Source organism: Balaenoptera physalus (genome assembly GCF_965194825.1).
Source record: "Balaenoptera physalus genome assembly, chromosome: 1".
NCBI classification, from domain to species: Eukaryota; Metazoa; Chordata; class Mammalia; order Artiodactyla; family Balaenopteridae; genus Balaenoptera; species Balaenoptera physalus.
Window position 1 is genome coordinate 156,007,828 of NC_138882.1, and position 24,787 is coordinate 156,032,614.

General features: G+C 48.1%; 1 protein-coding gene across 1 annotated transcript in view; it reads left to right on the plus strand.

Moving 5' to 3' along the window:
* Positions 1-24,787, plus strand: part of AGBL4 (AGBL carboxypeptidase 4) — a 1,388,494-nt gene that overhangs the window by 1,229,913 nt on the left and 133,794 nt on the right. Inside the window, exons 7-8 of the mRNA XM_082431251.1 lie at positions 11,593-11,682; positions 22,943-23,057. Coding sequence (XP_082287377.1) covers positions 11,593-11,682; positions 22,943-23,057 — 205 coding nt within the window. The remainder of the gene's footprint in view (positions 1-11,592; positions 11,683-22,942; positions 23,058-24,787) is intronic.

Genomic DNA, 24,787 nt, shown 5'->3' on the forward strand with positions numbered 1-24,787 from the left:
TCAGACATGCACGGCTGTGTGGGTGTGGGGGGCTGCTTCACACAGTACCTGGTAATTTTCAAAAGCAGTTTTACATTTAAATGTAGCCATTTCAAAACTCTTGCATCAAAACAACTATGTCAAAATGCCCTTCTGTGTCTCAGACAAAGGAAATGAATGCCAGAAAGAGATGAACAAGACAGGGCTTCTGCCCCCCAAAAGCTGAGAGTCACCGAAGGGGAAAGGCGAGAGGGAAAGAGAAGCAAATTACTATGGTACTGCCAGGCAATGTCTGTAATAGCGGAAGGGGCGAGGAGGGAACAGAACAGAGAGCGCCTGACTCTGCCTGGGAGTGGGAAGGGTGTGTCTGGGAGGTCTAGAAATCTTTATTGAATGATTAGGAATAGTAAATGTTAATTGAGGGTTTACCTTGTGACAAGCACTGTTAGTGCTTTTTTTTAGCTCATTTAGTCCTCACAACTACCCAATAAGATGAATATTATTATTATTCCCATTTTATGGATAAGGAGACTGAGGCTTCCAGAAGTCGAGTGAGTGACTTTCCCAAGACCACACAGCTAGTGAGAGACAGAGACAGAATCGGAAAACAGGCACAGCCACACATAAGGTCCTGCTCGCACCCTTGCACTTGGTGAGGGACAAGAGCCTCAGGGTGAAGGGACACAGGTTTTACCATTCATCAGACTGGGGTCCACTCTGTTCTCACCACTTACCACCTGGATGACCTTGGACAATCTGCTGACCCCAACCATGTCTTCTGTCTTCTTCCTTTGGTGCTCACCCTCCCCGGCACACATCCCTCAATGCCTGTTGGCTGTACTTATTGACTCGATAAATATGCAGTCAGCATGTGTATCTGCAGGTACCACCTTAGACCTGGGTCCATAGAAGTTACTAAGACAAAGTTCCTGCCACCATGGAGCTACCATTCTCATGAGAAGAGACCTGAAGGGTAAGGAGCCAGGTCCACAGAACCCAGGGCAGCTCTCTAGACAAGGCGGAGAAGCTAGTTTGAACCCCTGTGTGAAGAGGTGGTGAGAGAGGGTAGAGGTGAGAGTGGGGTGGACAGAGGACAGGCAGGTCAGAGCCTAGATTAGCTGTTAGTGTACAAGGGCAGTGGCAACAGAAATATCTCCCTACTGAGTGCCAAAGCGCCTCATCAACTGTAAGATCATGGGGACATGGGAGTTTATTATAATTGCTCTTATTTTCCCCTCATTACTGACCCTTCCTTGCCTTCCATAGTCTGTGTGACCACATCATGGGTGAGGCGTGGGTTGGTTCATTTTCTCAGAGCCCGGAACAATCCAGCTTCCCTGGCTCCTCTGAAGATGTTGTGTGGAGAGAAAAAAAAAAATTTCACTCTTTAATAGAAATACTTTTCCTTCATTAAATGAAATCTCCAAAGCCCAGTAGCATTTTCGGTGCTTATATGAAGATGCCAGTGGGGATTTGAGATTGAAAGTGGTATTTTTATACAAGTCAATGAAGATCTCAATAGGAAAGAAAGAATACTCTTCAAATCTAAATTCCTCCAGCACCAGGCAAGACAGATCTTCGGCTCAGGGCCTGGATCACATTACTCCCAGCCCTACCGGGAAACTCTTTTCCTGAAGCATTCCAAGCGCTCATAAATATTGGTTCTCTGTTTGGGGAAATTGTATGAATAGCGTCTTTCCAAGGCTGCAAACCATTCAACTTGAATTTCTGTGTATACCTCAACTCTGATAACTTTGTACAGAAACTGAGGAATTTGTAGGAGTTTGAGTCAGAAGCAGATGCGTGCGTGTGCCTGCCCACGTTTACACGCAGAACAAATCTTTTATCTGGTATAGCTGGGGAATGAGCTTTCCCCCTTGGAGGTGTCAGGAGAAAGACTGGTCTCAGGGGATAGAAAGACTGGATTCAAATTCCAGCGTAACTCTTGCTAGCTGGGTGGCCCTGGGCAAAGCACTTAACCTCAGATTTCTTGTCTGTAATATGAGGAAAACAATACACTTCTCCCGGGACCTGGTGAGACCTGGATCATAATGTATGGAAAGTGCCTGACACCCAGGAACCGCTCAAAGCCTGTTCCTTTCAACTACCTCTCAGCTGAGGGCTATACTGTAACCCATTAGCTTCATCAATGTCATGGCAATGATTCTGGTTATCTATTGCTATGTAATAACCTCCCCCACCCCAAAATTTAGAGGTTACAATGACAATTGTCTTGTATTTTGCAGAGAATCTGCAGTCTGACCGCTCCTTTCTGCTCCATACTGTCTGGGCCTTCAGCAGGGCCGACTCCAAGGGCTAATTTTACAGATGGAGAAACAGAGATGGGGGCTGTCAGAGGGAAGAGGTCCGTCTGGAGCTAGGTAACAGGTTAAGGAAAGCTCTTTTCTGAACACTACCACTGTGCCAGGTCCTGTAGGGGAGAAAAGACTGAAAGGCACGAACTTTTCAGTTGTTCAGACCCCCAGAGCGCAATAAAACCACTGGAGGGATTGAATTTACATTCTCAACAGCTGGTTGCTTTGGCCCCTCAGCGACACCAGGCTTGGGAGGCTGGTGAATCTGGCCCTTACTCGCCCTGACCCTGGCTTCCTTCTCAACGAGACAGGGATTCTCTGCCCTCACAGGGTTGAGGGAGGCTTGCCTAGCAGCTAGCAGATGCTCAGTAAATGTCATCCATTCAAAGAAGGACTAGTTCTCTGCTCCGCCTCTAAGCATGCCAGTGCCTGCCCCATCAGCCCGCATGGCTGGGAAAGCAGGAGAGGGCTCTGACCGCAACTAGCAGGCAGGCTGAACTCTCTCCTTTCAGCCTGGAAAATTCCGTTCCGGAGAAGTCATTTGTCAAAGCCAACTGTTTAGCTGCTTTAATTTACATATTTATCAAGTTTGATTAGAATGTATTGTCTTCGACTTTCATCCTAGCTTTCACCTCTTCTCGCCCTCTTTTTCTGGGGAAACTTTTCGTTGCCCTTGTTGCAAAAGGGCACCTCGTAATTCAATTTGCATTTGCTGATAAGTCTGAAACTGAACCTGGTGAGAAACTTCTGGAGGCTGGGAGAGATGGAAGGCAGAGCACGTGTTAGGAAAAGCCTGGGCACTCAGTTCTAGCCTGATGCGCTCACACAACCAAAGGGCAATAAGTGCTCTATGACTATTTCACGAGGACTTATTGAGCTCCTTCTGTGTGCTAGGCACTGGGAATACAATTTGTGAAAAAGACAGGCAAAGTCATGGCTCTAGTGTTGCTTAGAGTCTAGTGACCTCAGTTTCTGCATCTGTAAGATCAGGCAGTTGGACCAAGTGACTTCTAAGTGTCTGCAAGATACCATTTCTGAACACATTCTGTGTGTCATGTCATGGGCACAGACCCAATGCATTGTCTCAGTTCTTACAAGGCCCCTGTGAGGTTGATATCATTATCCTCACTTTGCAGGTGAGGAAAGGAACAATCTCAGAGCTCAAGGTCATGTGTGGCAGGATTTGGATTTAACCCTTCTTCTGTCCGACTCCACAATTCAAGTTTATTACCGCAAAACCAGGCTTGAGTTTTCTTCTTCGCTAGTCTTTGAGCCCCTGGATAGCAGGGAGAGTGTCTGCTTCCTCTCTACGTCCCCAGGGGCCAGCCCGAAGTGTGGTATATGGTCAGTGTTAGAAAATACATATAGAATTGAACTAAAAAACAAAGTCCTTCATCCCCGGCCTTGTCTTTTCGGCCTCAGATCTGCCCTGCTCTCCTGGGCTGCCTCAGCTGAAGGCTGGTGTAGCAGGTGCTGTGTGCACCACCGCGATCGCCCTTCAGGACCAATTAATTCCCCCAGTTCCCAGCAGTGCTGGTACCTGACAGCTCACAGCTGAGTTTCTCCCTGGAAACTACCTCAGCTGAAGGAAGCCGGCTTTCCCGAGGCTCCGCCCCAGGCCTGTGGGCCACCCACATCCAGTAGCGGGGCCGTGCAGGATACAGAGCTAGTCCGTCACCTCCTGGAACAGGTATGCAGGGCCCTCCTGGCCTGGAGCGCCCCATGGGATTGATTAAAGTCGCTGTTGAGACTGTCTCAATCCTGCTTAACTCACCTCTCACAAGAGTTGCAGAGAGCAATCCCCGGTAAAGCTCCTGCACGGCAATCTCGGCCTCTCCCAGCCTGTTTCCCAGGAGACATGACCTCACTAGGTTCTCTGAGAGGGTGGCTCTGATTCTGACTTTCTGCAGGAGCTTGGAGGGTGCTGGGGTCAAGACAGGTCGTGGCGGGAAGAGCCCTCTTGCCGTCAGCCTACAGCCACCCTCCCCCCGCCCCGGAAGGCTGCCTGCCTACCTTCTCCAGGCCCAGAGTCCCAGCCCACGCAGGCTTTAGAGGCGCCAAGCCCAGCAGGGCAGCCTGGCCGAGGGGCGCTGCCCCTGTGACTGACAAGGCAACGACTAGCCCTAGCCCTCTGTATCTCAGGCCCATCGCCATTCGGCTTCCTTCACAGCCCTGGCAGGCATCCCCTGGGCACTCTCCAAGCACCAGCCTGCAGGGACATCGCCCAAGGCAGCCCAGTGACGTGAGACGTGGCTGCTTGGACGTTGGAGCTCTATGCCCTGGGTTCCAGACCTGGCTTGACCACTCTCCTGCTCTGTGGCCTCTGACAAGTCACTTGTCCCTTCTGGGCCTCTCCCTTCATCTTCACAGTGAGTCCGTTCCACTTGGCGATTCCTCAGGCTTTGCAGTTCTTCTGGCCTCTATCCTCACTGCTTTTTAAAGCCAAAAAGTGGTTTTAATATGTGGTAGACACATGAGGTATACCAGAGAGGCAGAGGCTCCGTTCCCAGAGGCCTGAAATTCCAGAATTAATGCTTCATCTCCTGTCAGGAGCGTTTGTCTGTCAGGAGCACACTCTTTTCAAGAGAAATCTGTTCTCTTCTCCCATCTCATCAAGGGTAGACCATTCATTCCCTAACCCTGCCACATGGATGAGTGTACCTGGCGGATGCGAGATTTTAGGCCCTGGGAGGTCCAAGCCTCGCTGAGGGACTGTGACCCCGAGGGCGGCGGGACGAGGGGGCGGGAGAACTGAAAATAAACTTTGCTGACACCGCTGTTTTCTCGAGGTGGCCCAGAGGCCCAGGTGCTGGGCATTAGGCAGAGCAAATCTGAGCTGTGGCCTTCGGTCCTGCCTGAACGAGGCAGCAAATGATTTATGACCATATGAGGGGTCCAGATTGAACTCTGAGTTCAGAGGAGGGTGAGGGCGCTGTGGTCTGGAGGTTTCTGGAAAGGCTTTTTGGAGGGGTTGGGACAGCACAGTCTAAGAAATCGAAGGTTTGCTCGAGAAGATAGTGACAAGGCCAGTCTGAATAAAGTAGCATATTTTATAGAGGTTTATAGAATATTCAACCAGGGGCTATTTCGCCTCTGAGTAGACATGGCATGTTTAGTGATGTCCGAGCTACTTTTGATTGTCACGTGTGGTGGGGGAAGGGGTGCTCGGGCACCTGTGGGTAGAAGCTAGAGATTCAGCCTACGGTGCACAGCGCAGGGACCCACACAGAGTCCCCCTGCGACCACGTCTATTCCCAGGGCTTTTGGCTCAGTAAATGGGACGTGCAATTATAGGCAAAGCCATGGGGCAGGGGCAGAACATCTCTGACGTAAGGTTTACCTTGTGAGCTGGGCATTATTATTCTCATTTTACAGGGAACTGAGGCTCCGAATGTGTAAGGAACTTGCTCAAGGCCTCACAGCCAGTCATCTACGGGTCCGGGATATGAGTCCTGGTCTATCTGCCCAGGAAGCCAGCAGGCTTTCCATTTGACCCCCTCAGGGAGCAGAAGAAACCCAGGGACCAATGTCCTGCCCAGTCTCCCCCATCCAGCTCTCCTCTCCCATTGAATTCACCCTCAGTCTCCTGGGCTGAGCCAGCCCTTGGTGTTTTTGCTTTCAGCAAGTCTCATCTCTACCCAGATACATTCACTGGTTCTCCAATGCCTTCAAGAAAGCTCTATCGATGCCTCCTAAACCTACATTTTCTCATAAAATCACATACAAGAAATCCTGCACCCAGAGCATGTTCTTATACAATTCACAGCTCCTATTCCCTCTTTATTGTCAGTATCGGCAACAGAGTGATTTCCTCATACTACCTTTAACGTGATGTATTTTGTAGGGAAAACTACAGAATTGTTCTGCTGATGAAATCAGATACAACACAACAGTAATACCAGGGGTGGCCTAGGACCAGTCCTGGAGGAATATTAGTTTCTTCCCTCCCCTCTCAGGGGAGGCACAGCCGAGCAGTCTAGAAGGCTAAGCAGGAGTGAGCCAGACAGATTAACTGGGGGCTGGCATTCTAGACAGAGAGACAAGCACGTACCCAGGCGTGGAGGTGTGGGGAGAACATTCGTGCTTGCGGAGCTGCCGAGAGTAGCTGAGGCTGGGGCCTGTGGAAGGGGCTGGAGGGGCGAGGGGGCCGCCAGCTACCAGAGACAGGGGCGATGCCAGATGCAGGAGGCTGGGCTTGCCCGGAGGAGGACGGCAGAGCGCTGCCGATGGGTTGTAAGCAGAGGGAGTGGTGTGCTGCCATTTGCGTTTTGGAAAGGCCTCTTTGGTGGCTGGGCAGAGGATGGGCTGGCAAGGATGGTGCCAACACAGGGAGGCCGGTGACAGGGCTGCTCTGGTCCAGAGCGTGCTGTTGTTGCTTCCAGGATTTCCTTTTCTCCAGCTTGGTAGCACTGTGGACCTGTTCAGGCCCCAGAGTGTGATAGGCAAGACTGCACCTGGTCCGGTATGGAAACCAACAGGAGGGCATTTTCCTGACTTCGTGATGCCTTCAGGGGTCATGCAGTCAAGAAAATGAAAAAGTCTTCTCTGTTAAAAAAAAAAAAAAATCCTTCTATTGTAACATTCCATATTCCCCTCCCAGGTCCCCACCCCTTCTTCCTGCACAGAATACCTCACTCCCTGTGACAAGTTATTGTCAGGAGAGACAGGGAAACAAAACTGACCGTGTAAACTTCTGGGAGAATTGTGTCCTCAGAGGGCCCAGCTGGTGCTCTCTGGGGCCTCTTGGCATCTTGGCTGGTACCTCCGCCAACCACAGGTCCACTGCACGGACAATTGACCAGATCGATGGAGGCTTTCCCTCCATCCTGACACCAAGGTTGTGGCTCTGGTCCTCACTCAGGCTCAGCATCAACAGATGAGATGCAAAGTTTCTTAAGTTCTACAGTCAGCTAGGGGAAGTGCAGCCATCGCCAGTGGGATTAATTAGTTATCTATTACTGCCTAGCACAGTACTCTAGAATTCAGCATTTTTAAAACAACAAACATTTATTATCTCTTTGTATCTGTGGGTCAGGAATGTGGGAGCAGCTTAGCTGGCTGGCTCTGGCCCAGGGTCTCTCACGAGGTTGCAGTAAGCTGTGGGCCAGGGCTGCAGTCATCTGAGGCGGGACGGTCCTCACCAGGGGGACCTCTCCACAGGCTGCCTGAGTGTCCGCAAGTCAAGGCAGCCATACTAGTGAGTGATGAGACAGAGAGAGAGAAAGTACATCCACGATGGAAGCCACTGTCTTTTTATAGCCTAATATCAAAAGCCAAGCACCATCACCTCTGTAGCAAGCTATTTGTTAGGGCAAGTGTCTAAGGCCACCCCAAGCTGAAGGGGAGGGAGGGAGTTCACCTCTTGAAAAGAGGAGATTAATGAAGAATTTGTGGATGTATTTTTTAAAACCACCACAAGGACCCCATTTAATCTCCAAGAGGCGATATGGCACAGTGGTTAAGAGCGTATATTTGAGACTCAAAAAGACGTAGGTTTAATCCTGGCCGCCCCCCCCCCCCCCAACATTTGCTACTTATGCAGGTTTAGACAAGTCACTTAACCTTGCCAGAACTCAGTTTCCTAAAAATTAGAGGTAAGAATCGTAGATGTTTCATTGGGTTGCTGTGAAAATTATGATCATACATGTAAAGTGCTTGGCACAGAGTAAGTACTGAATAAATACGACTTAGTTGCTATTGGAGCTGGATAATGTCATTGTCCTCCTTCACAAGAGGCAGAGAAGCATAGAGGAAGAACACAGGTGGAGTCAGACAGCCTGGGTGGGGACTCTGGCTCTGCCAGCCTTTAGCTGTGGGCAAGTCACTTAATGTCTATTGGCCTTGGTTTTCTGTAAAATGAAGATAATAATAGCTAGTGCCTGGCCACCTAATAGGTGCTTAAGAAATATTTTATGAACAAGGAAATGGTGGCTGATAGAGGGACATTATCCCTCTATCAAAGGAGTGCTCGTGTGTTTGTGTGTGTGTGTGTGTGTGTGTGTGTGTGAGTTGGGATGCTACACAAAATACAGTTGACTGCAAACACCTTCTGTTAACTGGGGAGCCCAGTATGGCTGTCCTGGTTCTACTTGAGGGTGCCCTGTACCCCTGAGTATGCCTCCCTCCAAGGCCTCCAGCTTTACCCTCCCTTATATGTTTTTCTTGGGCTCATTGTTCGGCTTCTTCGCCACCTGGCTTTGTTCAAGCATACTTCCTTCATCATCCCTGCTGTCTCCACCAAGAATATGTTTACTTGGCTTTGCACGAGTCTGAGGATTTGGTAACAGGATTGGGGTGGGAGCGGAAGTCCCATGTCACACCACCTCAGAGCTGCTACATTACCTTAAATTGATTTTGCAAATGAAAGTTAAAAGCTAAGCAAAGGAGACCCATCCATTTTGCCTAAAGATGATTATAATGCTCTTTTACGGCCTCCTAAATGACAAAGCAATTTGTTACCTGCCTGCGTCAACATTTGCTTATATTAGCACCCGAGATGCTTGATTTTTATTAGCCCCACGTTATCATTTTATGAAGACACAGGGGCTCAGTAAAATTAGTGTGCAAATAGAATGCCCATTTTGCATTTCCCTGTGGTCAGCAGAAATGCTGAATGCAATTGAGTTGATACCAGGTCGGGGGACACATCCATAAAGATAGCCTTCACTGAGACCTCGGTAATGTCATTTTTCATTTCTACACTGCTGGGATAGATGGGGTCAGTGTCAGTGTGTTTTAAGAGAGCTTGGTGACATTTTGTTTTTTGTATTTTAAGTGAAAAAGCAATATAAATACTAAGACATAGCTCAACTCCCACCAGCAATAAGGGATGAAACCAAACTCCCTTGTGTACATTGTAGATGGAAACGCAGTAGATGTAGAATCTGATACTGCTGTTAGTGGATCCAGGAGGAGACAGACAGGGTAGTGAATGGGGCACTGGGCTGGGATTCTGCCACTGCTACTGCATGACCTTGGACATGTCCCCTCCTTCTGTGAGCCTCAGTTCCCTCACCTGTAAGATGGAGTTGATACTATCCACCTCACAGAGGCATGATGAAGATTAAATAAGATAGTGTGTGTCTAAATTTCTTTATAAACCAGGATCTATATGAGTATGTTTTACTTATTAATTGAACAGCCAGTTCCTGAGCACCTTTCCACACAGAGTCCTGGGAAAATCATTAAACATACACCATGAAGGTCACAGTTTCTCCCTTGAGGAGCTTGTATTCAGTCCAGGAGATGTTCAGGTATCTAACTTCTCTTTTAAACCATAAACTTCTTAAGAGCTGGTGAGCCTTCTCTCTCTCCCTTTGCTCCTAAAGGTGATTAGCATAGAGCCGAGCACAGAGTGACTTCTCAAGTATGCATTTTGGCTTCATTATATGTTTTGCTGTCTTATAGGGACCTAATATTAGGGAAGCAGTGACCTCAAAACTGGTCACCCAATAGACCAGGCAAGTCCTAAGCTTCCAGGTCCAGGTATAATAGCGTTATTTATTTATTTATTTTAATTTTAGTCTCTGACTTGGTGCATCAATTGTTGGGATCATGAATCACATTCAAATAACCTGTCCTAGCATTTCAGAAGCAGAAAGCCAGTTAATGATCTCTGCCTCCCCTCTCCCTCCAGATCGTCCTCTAATGTAGATGGGATCCTTTAATCCAACTCCTCTCAGTGTTCGTGTCTGAATTTCCTTCAGGTCATTGTTCTGTTCTGTGTCAATCAGTCCTTCTTCTGCCCATGGCTAAACACCCTCTTCCTGCCCCTCCTTTCTAGGAATGTCACTCTTGGCTACTGCTTTTGTCTAATAATATATTTGCACAATGCTAAACTTTATTATGTAAATGAGACTTCTGTAGAGGCAGCAAGAGTGTGGGCTTTGACTTTGGCCCATAATTTTCTACTTCTTTGTATGTCTAATAACTTTTACTGGATTGTGAATTATACATTGTTGAATATCTGGATTTTGTTGTCTTCCTTTAAAGAGAGTTGGACTTTATATAGCAGGCAGTCAATTTTGTTGTTGTTGTTGTTCAGCTTGATCCTTTTGAGATTTATTTTAAATTTTTGTTAGAATGAGTCTAGGGTGGTTTAACCCCACCACTAAGGCATGGCCCTTCTGGATTCTCTACCAAATGCCCTGAATGATCAATGCAGACTTCCACTTTGGAGGTGGGAGTTCAAATGATTCCTAGCCCTGTGTGAGCCCTAAGAATGTGCAGTTCACAGCTCCCTGGTCATTTTTTCATAACATCATGGAGATTCACTCTGTATATGCACATCTTGGGACCCAGCAAAGACTCGTGAGGAACCCTTTATGGATTCCTGGAACTCTTTTTCTACAGAGCTCCCTCTTCTCTGAAATATACAGAGTTTCCCCACAACCACCACCTGGTTCAGACTCCCTGAACTTCAATCTCAGTGAGATTTCCACGCTCTGTTGAGGATACCCCTCTCTGCTCTTTGGTCTGGGGTGGGCCTCCCGGCAAAAAACCAGGGCAGTCATGGGGCATGCCTCATTAGTTTTCCTTTTCTCATGAGTTAGTCTTGCACTGACTCTTGTTCAATGTCTGAAATTAGTTGTTTTGTATATTTTGTCCAATCTTCTAGTTGCTTAAGGTGAAAGAGAAATCTGGTCCCTCTTACTTCATCAAGGCCAAACAGGGCTTGGATTCTAATCTCAGCTCTACCCTATGTAGCTGTGTAGGTAGAACTTGAACAAGTTATATAACCTCTCTGAGCCTCAGTTTCTGCCTCAGTAAAAGAAGTATTAACCGTCATGTTTCTGTAAGGATTATAAATAATGTATATAATGTGCCCGACACAGAAGGTACTATTTAAATGGCAGCTGCTACTATTACTAATATAAATAGCTACATTTTTTACTCCATCATTTACTAAATTTTTACTGTGTACTAGGCAATATGTAAGCTTGTTAAATTATGACAGCAACCCTATGAAGAAACTATCCACATTTATAGATTAACACATTGAAACTCAGAAAGGACACATAACTTGCCTAGTTTCATGGTCAGTGCATCTGGGATTTGACGTTGCTCTTATGACTTCTTCAGCTGATTGTAATATTAATATGATCAATTGCACAGAAGAACAGAAATGTAGTTATTTAATATTGGGTAACCAGGGACATAATACAATTAGTGGTTTTAAGCCAATGATTTAAGAGATAAATGTAAAGCACCCTTTCCCTGCCCCTCCCACACACACACACATAACAACTGCCCGTCTCAGCTGTCCTCCTTAGTAACCTACTTCCATTTTATCTTACAGACAACCTTCGGGAGGGGGCAGAGCAAAAGGTGGTATTCATCACAGGACGAGTCCACCCAGGGGAAACACCGTCTTCATTTGTGTGTCAAGGTGAGTTGCAGGATCTCAAGGGCATCCCGTGTCTCCCCCGCACATCCATCTGGGGCACTGTGATGGTCTCTGGGACAGTATGGGCACATGCAGAGTCCTTATCTTGGATGAGAATTTACTTCACTTCTCAAGAGGCTACACCTGATCTCCATTAGTATTTGTTTCACTAAATGTTCATCGACTACACGTATGCATGGAAGAATGGATGAATGAATGGATGGATGGATGTGTGGATGGATAAATGAATAGGTAGAGTTCTCCTGTATGTGCTCGATTGAGGATGAGAGTCATAGAGTCGTCTACACTTCCTAGCTTTGTCTTACATGTCTCCAGTGGTTTACAAAAAAATAAATCTGGCCTCCTCCCACCCACCATCACCAACAACAACAAAAAAAATTCTGGCCCCAGGTCAGTTCATATATTGGCAGAAGTGTGGTGGACTGGGGAAGTAAGAATTGAAAATTATCTATTCGTTCAGTCAATAATTCACTTAACAAACAGCTTTTGAAATAGTGTACCAACCATGGGAAGGAATGCATGCTTCATATCAGACAACCAGAGGTAAATAAGAGGTAATTTCTCTTCTCAAATGTATCTGTTTGTAATTGAATTTTCATTTATTATTAAGTAGTTAATCCATATAAAATATATATTTAGTCAGCAGTATATATACATGCATGTATATATATACATATATATTCAATTAGTCAGCAATATAAATATATTCAATAAATAGTATATAAAGAATAATTTAATGAATGCCCAAGTTCCCACCAGCTTAAGAAGCTGAATATTATCTATTCCTTTTAAATCCTCTGTCTTTCCTTCCCCCTCATACAAATAACCATCAGCTTGAATTTTGTATTTGTCCTTCTTAACAGTTTTACTACACATGTAAGCATTCCTGAACAATGTATTTTTTATTTTTGCATGTTTTTGAGCTTTATAAAAATGGTATCATTCTGTATGCATTGGAACTGGTATAGCTGTCATTCACTTGTTTTCATCATGTATTCTATCCCATGTCTGTCTGTACCTCAACTTACCTATCCATTCTCCTGAAGATGGACCATTAGGTTGTTTACAGTGTTTTTTCTTACAGACAATGCTGATACAAATGTGTCATATTTGTATCACACAAATGTGATACATAGGTGTCGCCTTGTGCACGTATGCAGATACCTTTCTAAGGTGTATAACTGTGGAATGCAATTGCTAGGTCATGGGATGTGTGAATCTTCAACTTTACTGGGTATTTCCAAATTTCTCTCCAAAGCATACAACTTGACACTGCCACCAGCAACGTCTAAGAACTCCTACTGTCCCACATCCTCACCAATACTTTTGCATTTTTACCCATCTAGTGGGTATATTATATATAAAATACATGATATTATGTACGAACCAAGCACTGTTCTAAGCACTTTACATATTTTATGTTAATTATTTTGTTGATTTAATCTAATTTATTGGCTTTATTTTGATTATATTAATTTTTCTATGTCATAGGAATTAATATTAACTGTATTTTTACATATGAGAAAACTGAAGTTTGGAGAGGTTAAGTAATTTATCTCATTTTAGTCTCAAAATGACCATAAGGTCAAAGGGATATGAAAAAGTCCATAGAGGTTCTATAACTTGAGCAAGGCAGCATGCTGCCGTGGCAGTATCAGTGATTTGCCCTTGGTCAGTCTTGGGGTCAAATACTGGCTCTGCCTCTTCCTAGCAGTTCGGTTTCCTCAAATGTAAAATAAATTATTATATCAATATGTATCTGCAAAGGCTGTTATGAAACTGGCATGAGATGAATGTAAACAAACACCCAGTCCTGTGCCTGGCATACAGTAGGCCCTCAACAGATGTCACCCCCTTCCCCATGGGATCTGAGAAGATGAAGCAGGTAATCTGCTTTGTAAACTATAAGGCACTCTGCAAACACATATGGGTCTTATTTTCCCCGTTCGTATTCTTACAAGGCTGTGGTTAGGCACCACTTCCTCCCTCTTGGTTTCAGACAAGGAGCCTTAGCTTCAGGGAGAGGAATTGATTGCCCAAAGACAAGCAGTTCATCAGAGGCATGGCTGGGGGGTCTCAACTCCCCGCTCCAGCCACGTTAGCTGCCTCCTTGGCATTCTCACTTCCAGCCTCCTTCTTCCCCACACTGTCCTTGCAATAACCTCTCGCAGGGCCCTCCTGCTTGTACCAACTCCTTTACTGGCAGCCATCTGTCAGTTACTAAACTTGGCAGCAGCCTGTTCCCCAGCTGATCAGATGCAACTCTTTTGTCCTTGTTTGTGAAAAGACAGTAGCCTTACCATCGCTACTTCATCCCTGGGAGCCCAAACTCCCGTGCCCACCCCCTCTGTGGGCAGCAGACAGAGGGCAGGGTCACTATCCCATTTTACAGAGGAGGCCTGAGGCACAGAGAAGCCGAGAAGCTCTCAGGTGCTCTCTCTGTTGACCCTGCTTTCCCCAAAAAGGAGTCTGGATGGTGCTGAGTTTATCGATAGACTCAGTGCTGTCTATCACTGAGGCTTTCAGTCAATGTTCACTCCTTGGCAGAGGCTTTAATGCCTTCCCACTACCTTCTCAGGATCAACTCCAAACTCCTTGGCATGACACTCACAATTCTCCATGATGTGGCTCTTGGGGGGCCTTGGCCTCTTTATATCCCAGCTCCACACAATTTAATCCCTGGACACTCTTCTCCCCACCACTGGGCCTTTGCATCTGCTGCCCCTCTGCCCAGGAGGTCTTGTGCCCACTCCTTGCCACCTGGCATATACCGTTCATCTCCCAAGGTTCATTTCAAGTACCTGCGTGGGCCCCCTGGCCCACTCCCTTCCGCCCCCTGCTTCGTGCCTGCATTGTGGGTTACCCAATGGTCATCTTTTTTGCCCTGATTTGTTATGCATTTGATTTATATTTGTTGCTCTCCCTTTAAACCTAGCTGTTTGAGACCCCGGGCTGGATCTTAGAGTTTCATTTTCCACATCTGTAAAATGCGCATTGTCTTGTTCATTTCATGGGGCTGTTGTGAGGAACAAACGCTGTCTTGGGTCTGGGACGCTAAATCTGAGTTCAGAAAGGGGAGCCTCCAGTTCACGTAACCAGGAAAGAGCAAGAGGGGGCTCTGAAGTCTGAAGCTGCCTCTCCCAAGCCTGTGCATGCCTTTGGCCCCTGGAAGACAGGAAGCACTAAAGGGCCAAGCTTCCCGCCTGGAAGAGCACAGTGTTCTGGCCACCCCACCACAACCAGGACACCTGACACGTGAGACCGGGGAGGCTCAGGGCAGTGAGGTGGCTTACCCAGGACCACACAGCTAATTCATGGCGGATGTGACGCCGGGACCCATCGCCCCGATCCTGGTCTCCCTCTATCCCTATCTCTGTAACTGCCACTTAAGACACACAACTCAGCCTTCCTGAGGCAGCTCAAGACAGGCAGGATTCCCCCACTTTGCCGATGAGGAACTGAGGCATGGTCTTCCCCAAGGGCCTCCCAGCCCCCTGGGGACAGCCCAGACCACAGCCCCCTGGGGCTCAGCTGGGGCTTTCTTCCCCAGACCCAGCCCTCAGCTGGATTCCCCGCCCCAGCCCACCTTGTTCTGGGGAGGGCAGGAGGGTGGGTCTAAGGCCTGGAAGGTTGATTGCCGAGGTACCTTTGGTTCTGTTAACTCTGTTTCCCCATTAACTGGCTCAGTGACCTTGAGTGGAGGACACACATTTGGGGCCTGGTCATCCCCATCTGGCGGGGACCTCGGTTCTCATGGCCGAGCTGCTGATGCATCTGCTGCTGGGAGTAGAGTGAAGTCCTGTCGTGGCAGAGCTCTGGCGGGGGTGGCATTCGGGGGGGCCGGGCTGTGACTTCCTCGAGGCTCTGCATGTTGGGGAGACGGCTGCTTGTCAGTCACCCTCTACTGCCCCCAACCCCACTCCTGGCCTCTGTGAGGCCAAACTGTCCTTGTTCTCCAACTACGGCGTGGGAGGTCAAGGTCACTCCCACGTGGCTCTGTAGCAGAGTGTGTGTGAGCTGGGTCTCTGGAACTACACCACCTGGATTTGAAGCCCAGCTCCCCCACTTAGTACAGGATGACCTTGGGGATGTCCTATAACGTCTCCTTGCCTCAGTCCCTTTATCTCAAAAGGGAAATAATAACAGGGATCCTGCATCATAGGGTTGTTGTGGAGATTAAATGAGTTAATAACCATAAAATATTTAAGATGGTACTTGGAATGCAGTAAGCACTGAAGAAGTGTTATTCGTAGGGGAGGAAGTAGCATTAATGGAGCATCTTGCAGGTGCCCAGGATGGTTCCTCTCATCCTTACTGGCAACCCAAACCCAGGCATGTGACTCCTGTACCACGTGCCCTGCCTTCCTCGCCTCCTTCCCAAAAGAGCCGTTAGCTGAACCCTCCTCGTTTACCCACGTGGGAGACCACGGAGCACATCAGAAGTTTGGCCGGGACTGCACGTCAGATCTTCGACCTCCGGTCGAGTGAATATTCTTGCGCTGAAGCGTCCTGGAGTTGCTGGGACATGGCTCACTGAAAAGTCCCACCTGCAGAGCGCTTGCCCCCTTCACACCGTTCATAAATGAATCTTTTAAACCCATGCATATGCAACACGACCTTGGAAGGTGCGCCACCTGCCGGAGACAGTAGGGGCGTGTGCATCGCTGAGGCTTTAGACTTGAGCAGCCCTGAGTCAGAATCCTACCACTTCATCTCCGCGCTGGGGACCCTCGCTCGGCAAGTCCTCAACTCTCGAAGCCTGTTTCTCTGCCTATAAAATGTGGCAGCAATGTGGTCCTCCAGGAGCTGCTGTGAGGATTCAGGGAGCCCTGCTCAACTTGCCAAGGGGCCCACCAGGCCCTCCCTCTGGGAGCTCACTCTTCAGGGGTGTCCTGTGCGGGCAGGGAGAGGAGGGGGGGAATACACACACACACACTCACAACCACCAGGACACCAGGACCCAGCACAGCCTAGCATTTCCCACAGTGCGGTGGTGACCAATGCCCCTTCCTCCCTCCCCTCCCCAGCTCTGTTTTCCTCTATCCCTCACCTGTTCTCCATCTTCCCCTCCCCCCTCTCTCCCATACAGCCTCACAGATGCCTGAAACTAGATCCCTAAGGGGTTGTCACGGGGTCTTTTGCTTCCCCAAACTTGTCCTTTCATTTGTGAAACGGGCAGAGTTGGGGATAAGAGGGTAAGAACTTAGACTCTGTGAACTTCAGGCTCTGCAGGGCCAGACTCCCTGTGATTCCATAATTTGGGGCCCTTGGGCTCAGCTGAGGGCAGAGAGGGGCCTGGTACACGGTCAGGGTGGGGTCTAGAGTGGCTCCTGCCACGTGACCCACATTCTGAGCCCAGCAGAGACCCCAGCCGACTGTCTTGCTTCAAGCCTGGCCTCTTCCCATTGCAGTATTCTGCCTATTAGCCGGAAACAGCAACAGTAAACCTTATACAGAACTCTCTAGAGAAAAATCATGTAAGCATATATGCAAATCATCCTGCAAATCACATGCAAATAGACTCCTGGCTCTTTCCGTCTTGGCTTCGTGGAAAGGGCACCACTCTGAAGCCAGTAGAAGTGGACCTGAATCCCAGCCAGGCCCCTGTGAGACACTCAGCAAGTGATGTCACCAGCCTGACTTTGTTTCCCTGTCTGCAAAACAGAGCCAGTGTAATTACAGGTCAATCCAGCTACTGAACGTACAGTGCCCATCACCGGTCCATATTTTATTCATTCCTTTCTCATGTATCTATTGAGGACTGAGCTGGGCACTGACAAAATCATCGTAAAAATGTAGAGCTGTCCTTGCCCTCCTGGAGCTCACAGCCTGGAGAGAAAACAGATTTGCACAGCAGATGCAAGCCTCAATCCCCCAAACTCAGAGGTACTGGAAATATAACTTTCCTTACTTGTCTAAAACTGAACTCAGTTTCCATTTTGAGGCCCCATTCTGCCAGGGGCCAGAAACTTAATCTCAGTCATTGTGGTGTCACCTTTCCCCAAGATTGTGTGATTTAAGCCAAGACTATTGATGCTCCTGGGGGTGGTAGACAAATAGTCTTGTCATCAGTGTCATCATCTATCCACACGGCATCCCCTCCATCAGCAGCTTCCCCGTGACTCTCTGGGCTTTGGTCACTGCAGGGCCCCTGCAGGTCGCCACCATGTCAGACCCTAGCTCCTGACTGCAAGCCTCTTTATGTTTGCTGCACTCTGCTAGGTCTGTCCCCCTACTGCCACCTTGTCATCCTTCAGGACATCTGTCCATTATTATAACTTCCCTCCAAACCACATTCCATGCTGCAGCCAGGGGAAACTCTCCAAAGCCCAGATCTGACCCTAACCTTGCAATGGCTCTCCTGTGCCCTTTATATTCTTCAGCAGGACTGGCAAGTCCCCACTTACCTCTCCCGCTTCTCTCTCAATAGCCTCCCACCCTCACACCTTCAACCAAACCAAATAAGAGCAATGAGTAAACAACACACTTCCTATGTGCCAGACACTTTGCTTACATTAACTCACTGAGATCCTCACAATAACCCACGTGGTAGTTATTATTATTATTTTCTTCTTAACTGATGAGGAAACTGAAGAACCAAGAGCTTAAGACCACACACCTAGTCCAGTTTCAGAGTCTGTGCCTTTCTTTCTTTCTTCCTTCCTTCCTTCCTTCCTTCCTTCCTTCCTTCCTTCCTTCCTTCCTTCCTTCCTTCCTTCCTTCCTTCCTTCCTTCATTCCTTTTTGGCTGCGTTGGGTCTTTGTTGCTGCGCACAGGTTTTCTCTAGCTGCGGCAAGCGGAGGCTACTCTTTGTTGCGGTGCGCGGTCTTCTCATTGCAGTGGCTTCTCTTGTTGCGGAGCACGGGCACTAGGCACGTGGGCTCAGTAGTTGTGGCGCTCGGGCTTAGTTGCTCCGCGTCATGTGGGATCTTCCCGGACCAGGGACCGAACCCGTGTCCCCTGCACTGGCAAGCAGATTCTTAACCACTGCGCCAGCAGGGAAGTCCCTCAGAGTCTGTGCCTTTAATTACGAAGCTGTGCCCCCTGGAATTGAAGAGTTCTAGCAAACAGGCTGTCTTCTTTCTCACCTCCCAGCCTTTGTGTAAGACCCTCCCTGCCTGGGACACCGTCCCCTGGCACCCCTTTCGTCTGGCTCACTCTACTCATCCTTTAACTTGCCATGGCCTCTTCCTGACCCCCAGGTTGGGTCAGGAGCCCCCTGGGTTCCCAGAGCTCCCTGTGCTGTTCCCACCAGAGCCTTTGCCAGTGGGTACAGTGGGAGCTGCTTTCTCTCCATGCACCCTCTGAGCAGGAACCTCTCATGCATCTTGGAATGCCAAGCTCATGGCAGGGACCTGGCCCTGCGAATGTTTGTGGAATGAGTGATTATCAGCACAACTAACCCTCTACAGTAAGTCCCCTACATATGAATGAGTTCCGTTCCGAGAGTACGTTCGTAAGTCCAATTTGTTCATAAGTCCAACAAAATTAGCCTAGGTACCCAACTGGCACAATTGGGTACAATTGGCCATATAGTACTGTACTGTAATAGGTTTATAGTACTTTTCACACAAATAATACATAACAAAGAAACAAATGCAAAAAATAAAGAAAACATTTAAAATCTTACAGTACAGTACCTTGAAGAGTACAGTAGTACAGTACAGCAGCTGGCATCCAGGGGCTGGCATCGAGTGAACAGGCAAGAAGAGTTACTGACTGGAGGAGGGAGAGGAGGTGGGAGATGGTAGAACTGAAGGATCATCAGCAATAGGAGACGGAGGGCAAGTTGCAATTTCACGCACACCTGACGCTGATGGCACAGGTTCTGGTTCCTTGCTGGATTCAATTTTGTTTACCCTCTTGAAAAAATGATCCAGTGATGTCTGGGTAGTAGCTCTTTTTCTTCTCATCATAGATGACATGGTAGCACTGGATTGCATTCTGAACTGTTGCTGCAAACTTTGTGTACCATTCTACATTCGGGTCCTGTGCCTCAAAAACTAACAGTGCCTCCTCAAATAAAGAAAATCCCCTTGCCATTTCCTGTGTCGTGAATCTCTTCAGTTCTTCAGTTACTTCTTCTTCCTCTTGTCTCTCTTTGTCCGTTCTGTGGGCCTCCAGTTCCATCAGGTCTTCATTAGTAAGCTCCTCATGTTACACAGCAAGGAGTTCAATGAAGTCAATCTCTTGGAGATCTAGCTTGAAATAAAGATACTGTACTACCGTACTCTATACAGTACTGTACAGTAGAGTGTACAAAAGCACAACCACTTGTAGAGGATGCATGCACATGACAGTGTACATGTGAACTAACTTATGTGATTGGACATTCGAACGCACGTTCGCATCTTTGAAAGTTCGCAACTTGAAGGTTCGAATGTAGGGGACTTACTGTACTTTGTTAAGGTTGAATGAATTCCAGGGACCAATCTACCAATGGGCATTTATTAGGCACCTGCTGTGTGCCTTGCGCTGAACCAAGTATACTGGGAGAAATAACAGTAATGAATGTTCAGTTGTGGTTTGCCTGGCGAGGGTCATCGTGGCCAGGCGAGGTCGGCAGGGCAGTGAGGTCTGCAGCCCAGCTTTCATTTCAGATCCTTTGCCACTTTTCCTTCTTCTCCTCCAGCCTCTCTAGCCTCCAGCCCTGCTTTCTTCCACCTTCCTGATTACATCAGCTCAAAGGAAAGGACCTGCAAACTTGTTTACTGAAGGGGCAGAGACTGATCTTAAGGGGGTGGATTATGTCTCCCAGCAGGAGAGAGATTATTCTCCTCACTTAGCAGATGAGGATTCTGCTACTTTGGGGGAGAGGAATGAAGTAGATGGAATCATAGGCTGTTGGTGTGGGTTGCATCCTTGGGAATCCCTGGATTCTTTCTTCTAAATTTATCAATGAACCAAATAGAACCCCGGTTCTCTAACTGCTGGTTTGTTGGCTTCTCCAATTGAGTATCCTTGTCCCCAAATCCCATAGTCAGTCAACTTCACAGACAAGGACTCCTGGTTCTAAAGTGCATTCTGTTTTTTTACTACCCCACTGCCTTTCAACCTTTGATCTGAGTGAGTTTATGAGAGCACATCACAGTGTTCAGGTGCTGTGTCAGGCAGTCAAAATGCAGGGGTTCTAACCCTGTCCCACATCAGTCTTCCAGATTAAGTGTTGTTACCTCTATATCAAGACGAGGAAACTGGTCAGAGAAAGCTAACAACCAGTGGAGAGTCACAGGCAGGTCCCCAAGTCCACACGCTCTCTGCTTCCTCAGTCCATGCCGTGCTTTGGCCCATAGTGGGGGATGGCTTCTCCTCTCCACTCTGACTTTCTCTGACATTTCTCCTCATATTCCTCTTCACTTACCACCCCCTCCCACACCAAATACAAGTGGAAGATCGCCTCCCAGTTTCCTGATCGATAGGAAAGATTCCTGTTGAACAGTATCTGACCTCAAGCCAAGAAATGAGTCTAAAACCTCTGCTTTCCTTGCCCCATACTCACTCTGGGTGGCTGCAGCCTCCGGTCTGGCTTTGTTTCCTCTCATCCTTTTATTAGCTGCCTAATCGGCAGCCCAATTAATCTGCTCATCTGTGAAGGAGCATGGCTCACAATGAGCTCCTCCGCTTCCAGAAGCCATCCTCTGAGGCAGCACGGCCAGGCCCTGAGCACAGGCTGGCTCCTTGATGGAGCGCTGCCCCAGGAGCCAGGGTCAATTAGTGGACAGATTAAGCAATTACTAGCCCCTAACAAGGGTGCCTGGCATCATTACCCTGCCTGTTTACTGGCAAACTACAGCTTTCATATGAAGACCAACAAATAAATTAGGGCATCTGGTCGACTGCCGCTTCAGCGGCGAAGTAAATGATGTCCAACTGGCTCTCGGCTGCCGATGGATTCTCAACCCCGGCCTAATGAAAAGCCCAAGTTGTCCCTCACTGGTCATGGCAGCTCTGGAATGTGCCTCTGAGCGACTTATCATTCCAAGGGCTAAGTGCCTGCCACTGGGCATGTGGATTGTTCTTAGTTACCCCACTGCTTCCTCCTGTCTGGCTGTCAAAACCTACTTATCTTTCAGGGCCCAGCTCAAAAGCTTCTTTCTCCTTGATGCCTTTCCTGCTCTCTCCAGCAGGAGAGGAGTTCTCCTTCTGTACTTTTGGGAGGGTTTTGTACTCTCCTATCACTTTCCAGCATTACAGGAATTTCATGGAATGCCAGAGCTCCATTTTGCCTATTTTTCTCGGGTCTCTGATGAATAAGTAGAAACGTGGAGAAAAGGAGGGAAAAGGCAAGGGCTCAGTTCTTGTTTTCTCACCCCCTCTCCTGTAGATATATGCAGGCCATCGCCAGGATATCAGCGACAGCAATGACAGAGTCAGGTTTGCCCTTCAGGACAGTCCCTCTGGCTATAGTGATGAGGGCACACTCTGGAGGTCGTTGCTGGCACCTACGCCAGGTGCGGTTGTTCTCATCCAGGCCAAGTAGGATGGTGACGTAGAACAGAAGAGAGGCAGAGGGATGGAGATGAGGGGCAGATTTGCTAGCTTCAAGGAAGAGACTTGGAGACCACCTGAATGTGGGAAGAGAGTCCTGGAGAATTCAACTCTTCTAAATCTGGTGACCTGAAGGCAAGGTAGTTGTTGGTGCCAGTGAGAAGCAGAGAGGGCAGCCAGCCCCAGAGTCTGGGAACAGAGGACCCTCAAAGTGGGGAAAGGAGCAGGCTTGGGGGCATTGACAAAACCTCTCTGTCCTCTTGTGACTTGTCCTTTGTGTTTCCTGGTGCACCCATCAGCCTCTTGAGGACTGAGACCCCTAAGGTCCCTGACTCCATCGTCATCCAATCTGATGTCAGCCTTTAGCTAGCAGCGCGCCCATTAGGGAGCAGCTCTAAATTTATTGTTTAGAGTTATCCTGCCTCTCCCCCATGTCTGTCTGTCAAGACCCAGGGGGCCCCTCCAAGGCACAGCTCATATGCCGTCTTTTCCTGGAGGCCCACCCTGTTCTCTTCAGCAGGACATGCTCTCCCCCAGCCCATGAGCTTCAATATTACATCTTGAACTGTCTCTTGGAAACAGAGATATTATTTGTAAAATTCACTGGGCAACACCTAATCCTTAGCCGTACATTCACAGTGGCTAACAACATAGGCCAAAATCACCTGCTGAGCTGCGTTTTCCCAGCTGAGGGAAATGTGCTCCTCCTTCTTGAAACGCTTTGAGGTTAACCCAGGTGCTTCTCTTTCTCCAGGGATCATTGACTTCCTCATAAGCCAGCACCCTATTGCTCGTGCCCTACGGGAACACCTGGTCTTCAAGATTGCACCCATGCTCAACCCTGATGGCGTCTACCTGGGCAATTACAGGTGAGGGACGGGAGAGAATGCTTGGATGGTGGTGTGGAAGCAGGAAGAAAAAGGGGCTAGGTTTCTGAGGAAGAATTTTCAGACTACCCATGAGTTCATTAGAGGAAGTTTCACCCTGGCTCTTGAGAATGTGACTAATGGGAGGAGATTAACCAAGATGGCGGAGTAGAAGGACGTGCTCTCACTCCCTCTTGCGAGAGCACCAGAATCACAACTAGCTGCTGGACAATCATTGACAGGAAGACCCTGGACTACACCAAGGAGGATACCCCACGACCAAGGACAGAGGAGAAGCCACAGTGAGACGGTAGGAGGGGTGCAATCAGAGTAAAATCAAATCCCATAACTGCTGGGTGGGTGACTCACAGACTGGCGAACACTTATACCACAGAAGTCCACCCACTGGAGTGAAGGTTCTGAGCCCCACGTCAGGCTTCCCAACCTGGGGGTCCGGCAATGGGAGGAGGAATTCCTAGAGAATCAGACTTTGAAGCCTAGTGGGAATTGATTGCAGAACTTTGACAGGACTGGGGGAAACAGAGACCCCACTCTTGGAGGGCACACACAAAGTAATGTGTGCATCGGGACCCAGGGGAAGGAGCAGTGACCCTGGGGGAGACTGAACCAGACCTACCTGCTGGTGTTGGGGGGTCTCCTGCAGAGGCGAGTGGTGGCTCTGTTTCACCGTGGGGATAAGGACACTGGCAGCAGAGGTTCTGGGAAGTTCTCCTTGGTGTGAGCCCTCCCAGAGTCTGCCATTAACCCCACCAAAGAGCACGGGTAGGCTCCAGTGTTGGGTTGCCTCAGGCAAAACAACCAACAGGGAGGGAACCCAGCCCCACCCATCAACAGTCAAGTGGATTAAGGTTTTACTGAGCTCTGACCGCCTCAGCAACAGGGAGGGAAACCAGCCCCACCCATCAACAGTCAAGTGGATTAAGGTTTTACTGAGCTCTGACCGCCACAGCAACAGTCAGCTCTACCCACCACCAGAGCCTCCCATCAAGCCTCTTAGATAGCCTCAACCACCAGAGGGCAGACAACAGAAGCAAGAAAAACTATAATCCTGCAGCCTGTGGACCAAAAACCACAGTTACAGAAAGATAGAGAAGATGAAAAGGCAGAGGGCTATGTACCAGATGAAGGAACAAGAAAAAACCCCAGAAAAACAACTAAATGAAGTGGAGATAGGCAACCTTCCAGAAAAAGAATTCAGAATAATGATAGTGAAGATGATCCAGGACCTCGGAATAAGAATGGAGGCAAAGATTGAGAAGATGCAAGAAATGATTAACAAAGACCTAGAAGAATTAAAGAACAAACAAACAGAGATGACCAATACAATAACTGAGATGAAAACTACACTAGAAGGAATCAATAGCAGAATAACTGAGGCAGAAGAACGGATAAGTGACCTGGAAGACAGAATGGTGGAATTCACTGCTGCGGAACAGACTAAAGAAAAAAGAATGAAAAGAAATGAAGACAGCCTAAGAGACCTCTGGGACAACATTAAACGCAACAACATTCGCATTATAGGGGTCCCAGAAGGAGAAGAGAGAGAGAAAGGACCAGAGAAAATATTGGAAGAGATTATAGTTGAAAACTTCCCTAACATGGGAAAGGAAATAGCCACCCAAGTCCAGGAAGCGCAGAGAGTCCCATACAGAATAAACCCAAGGAGAAACACGCCGAGACACATAGTAATCAAAGTGGCAAAAATTAAAGAC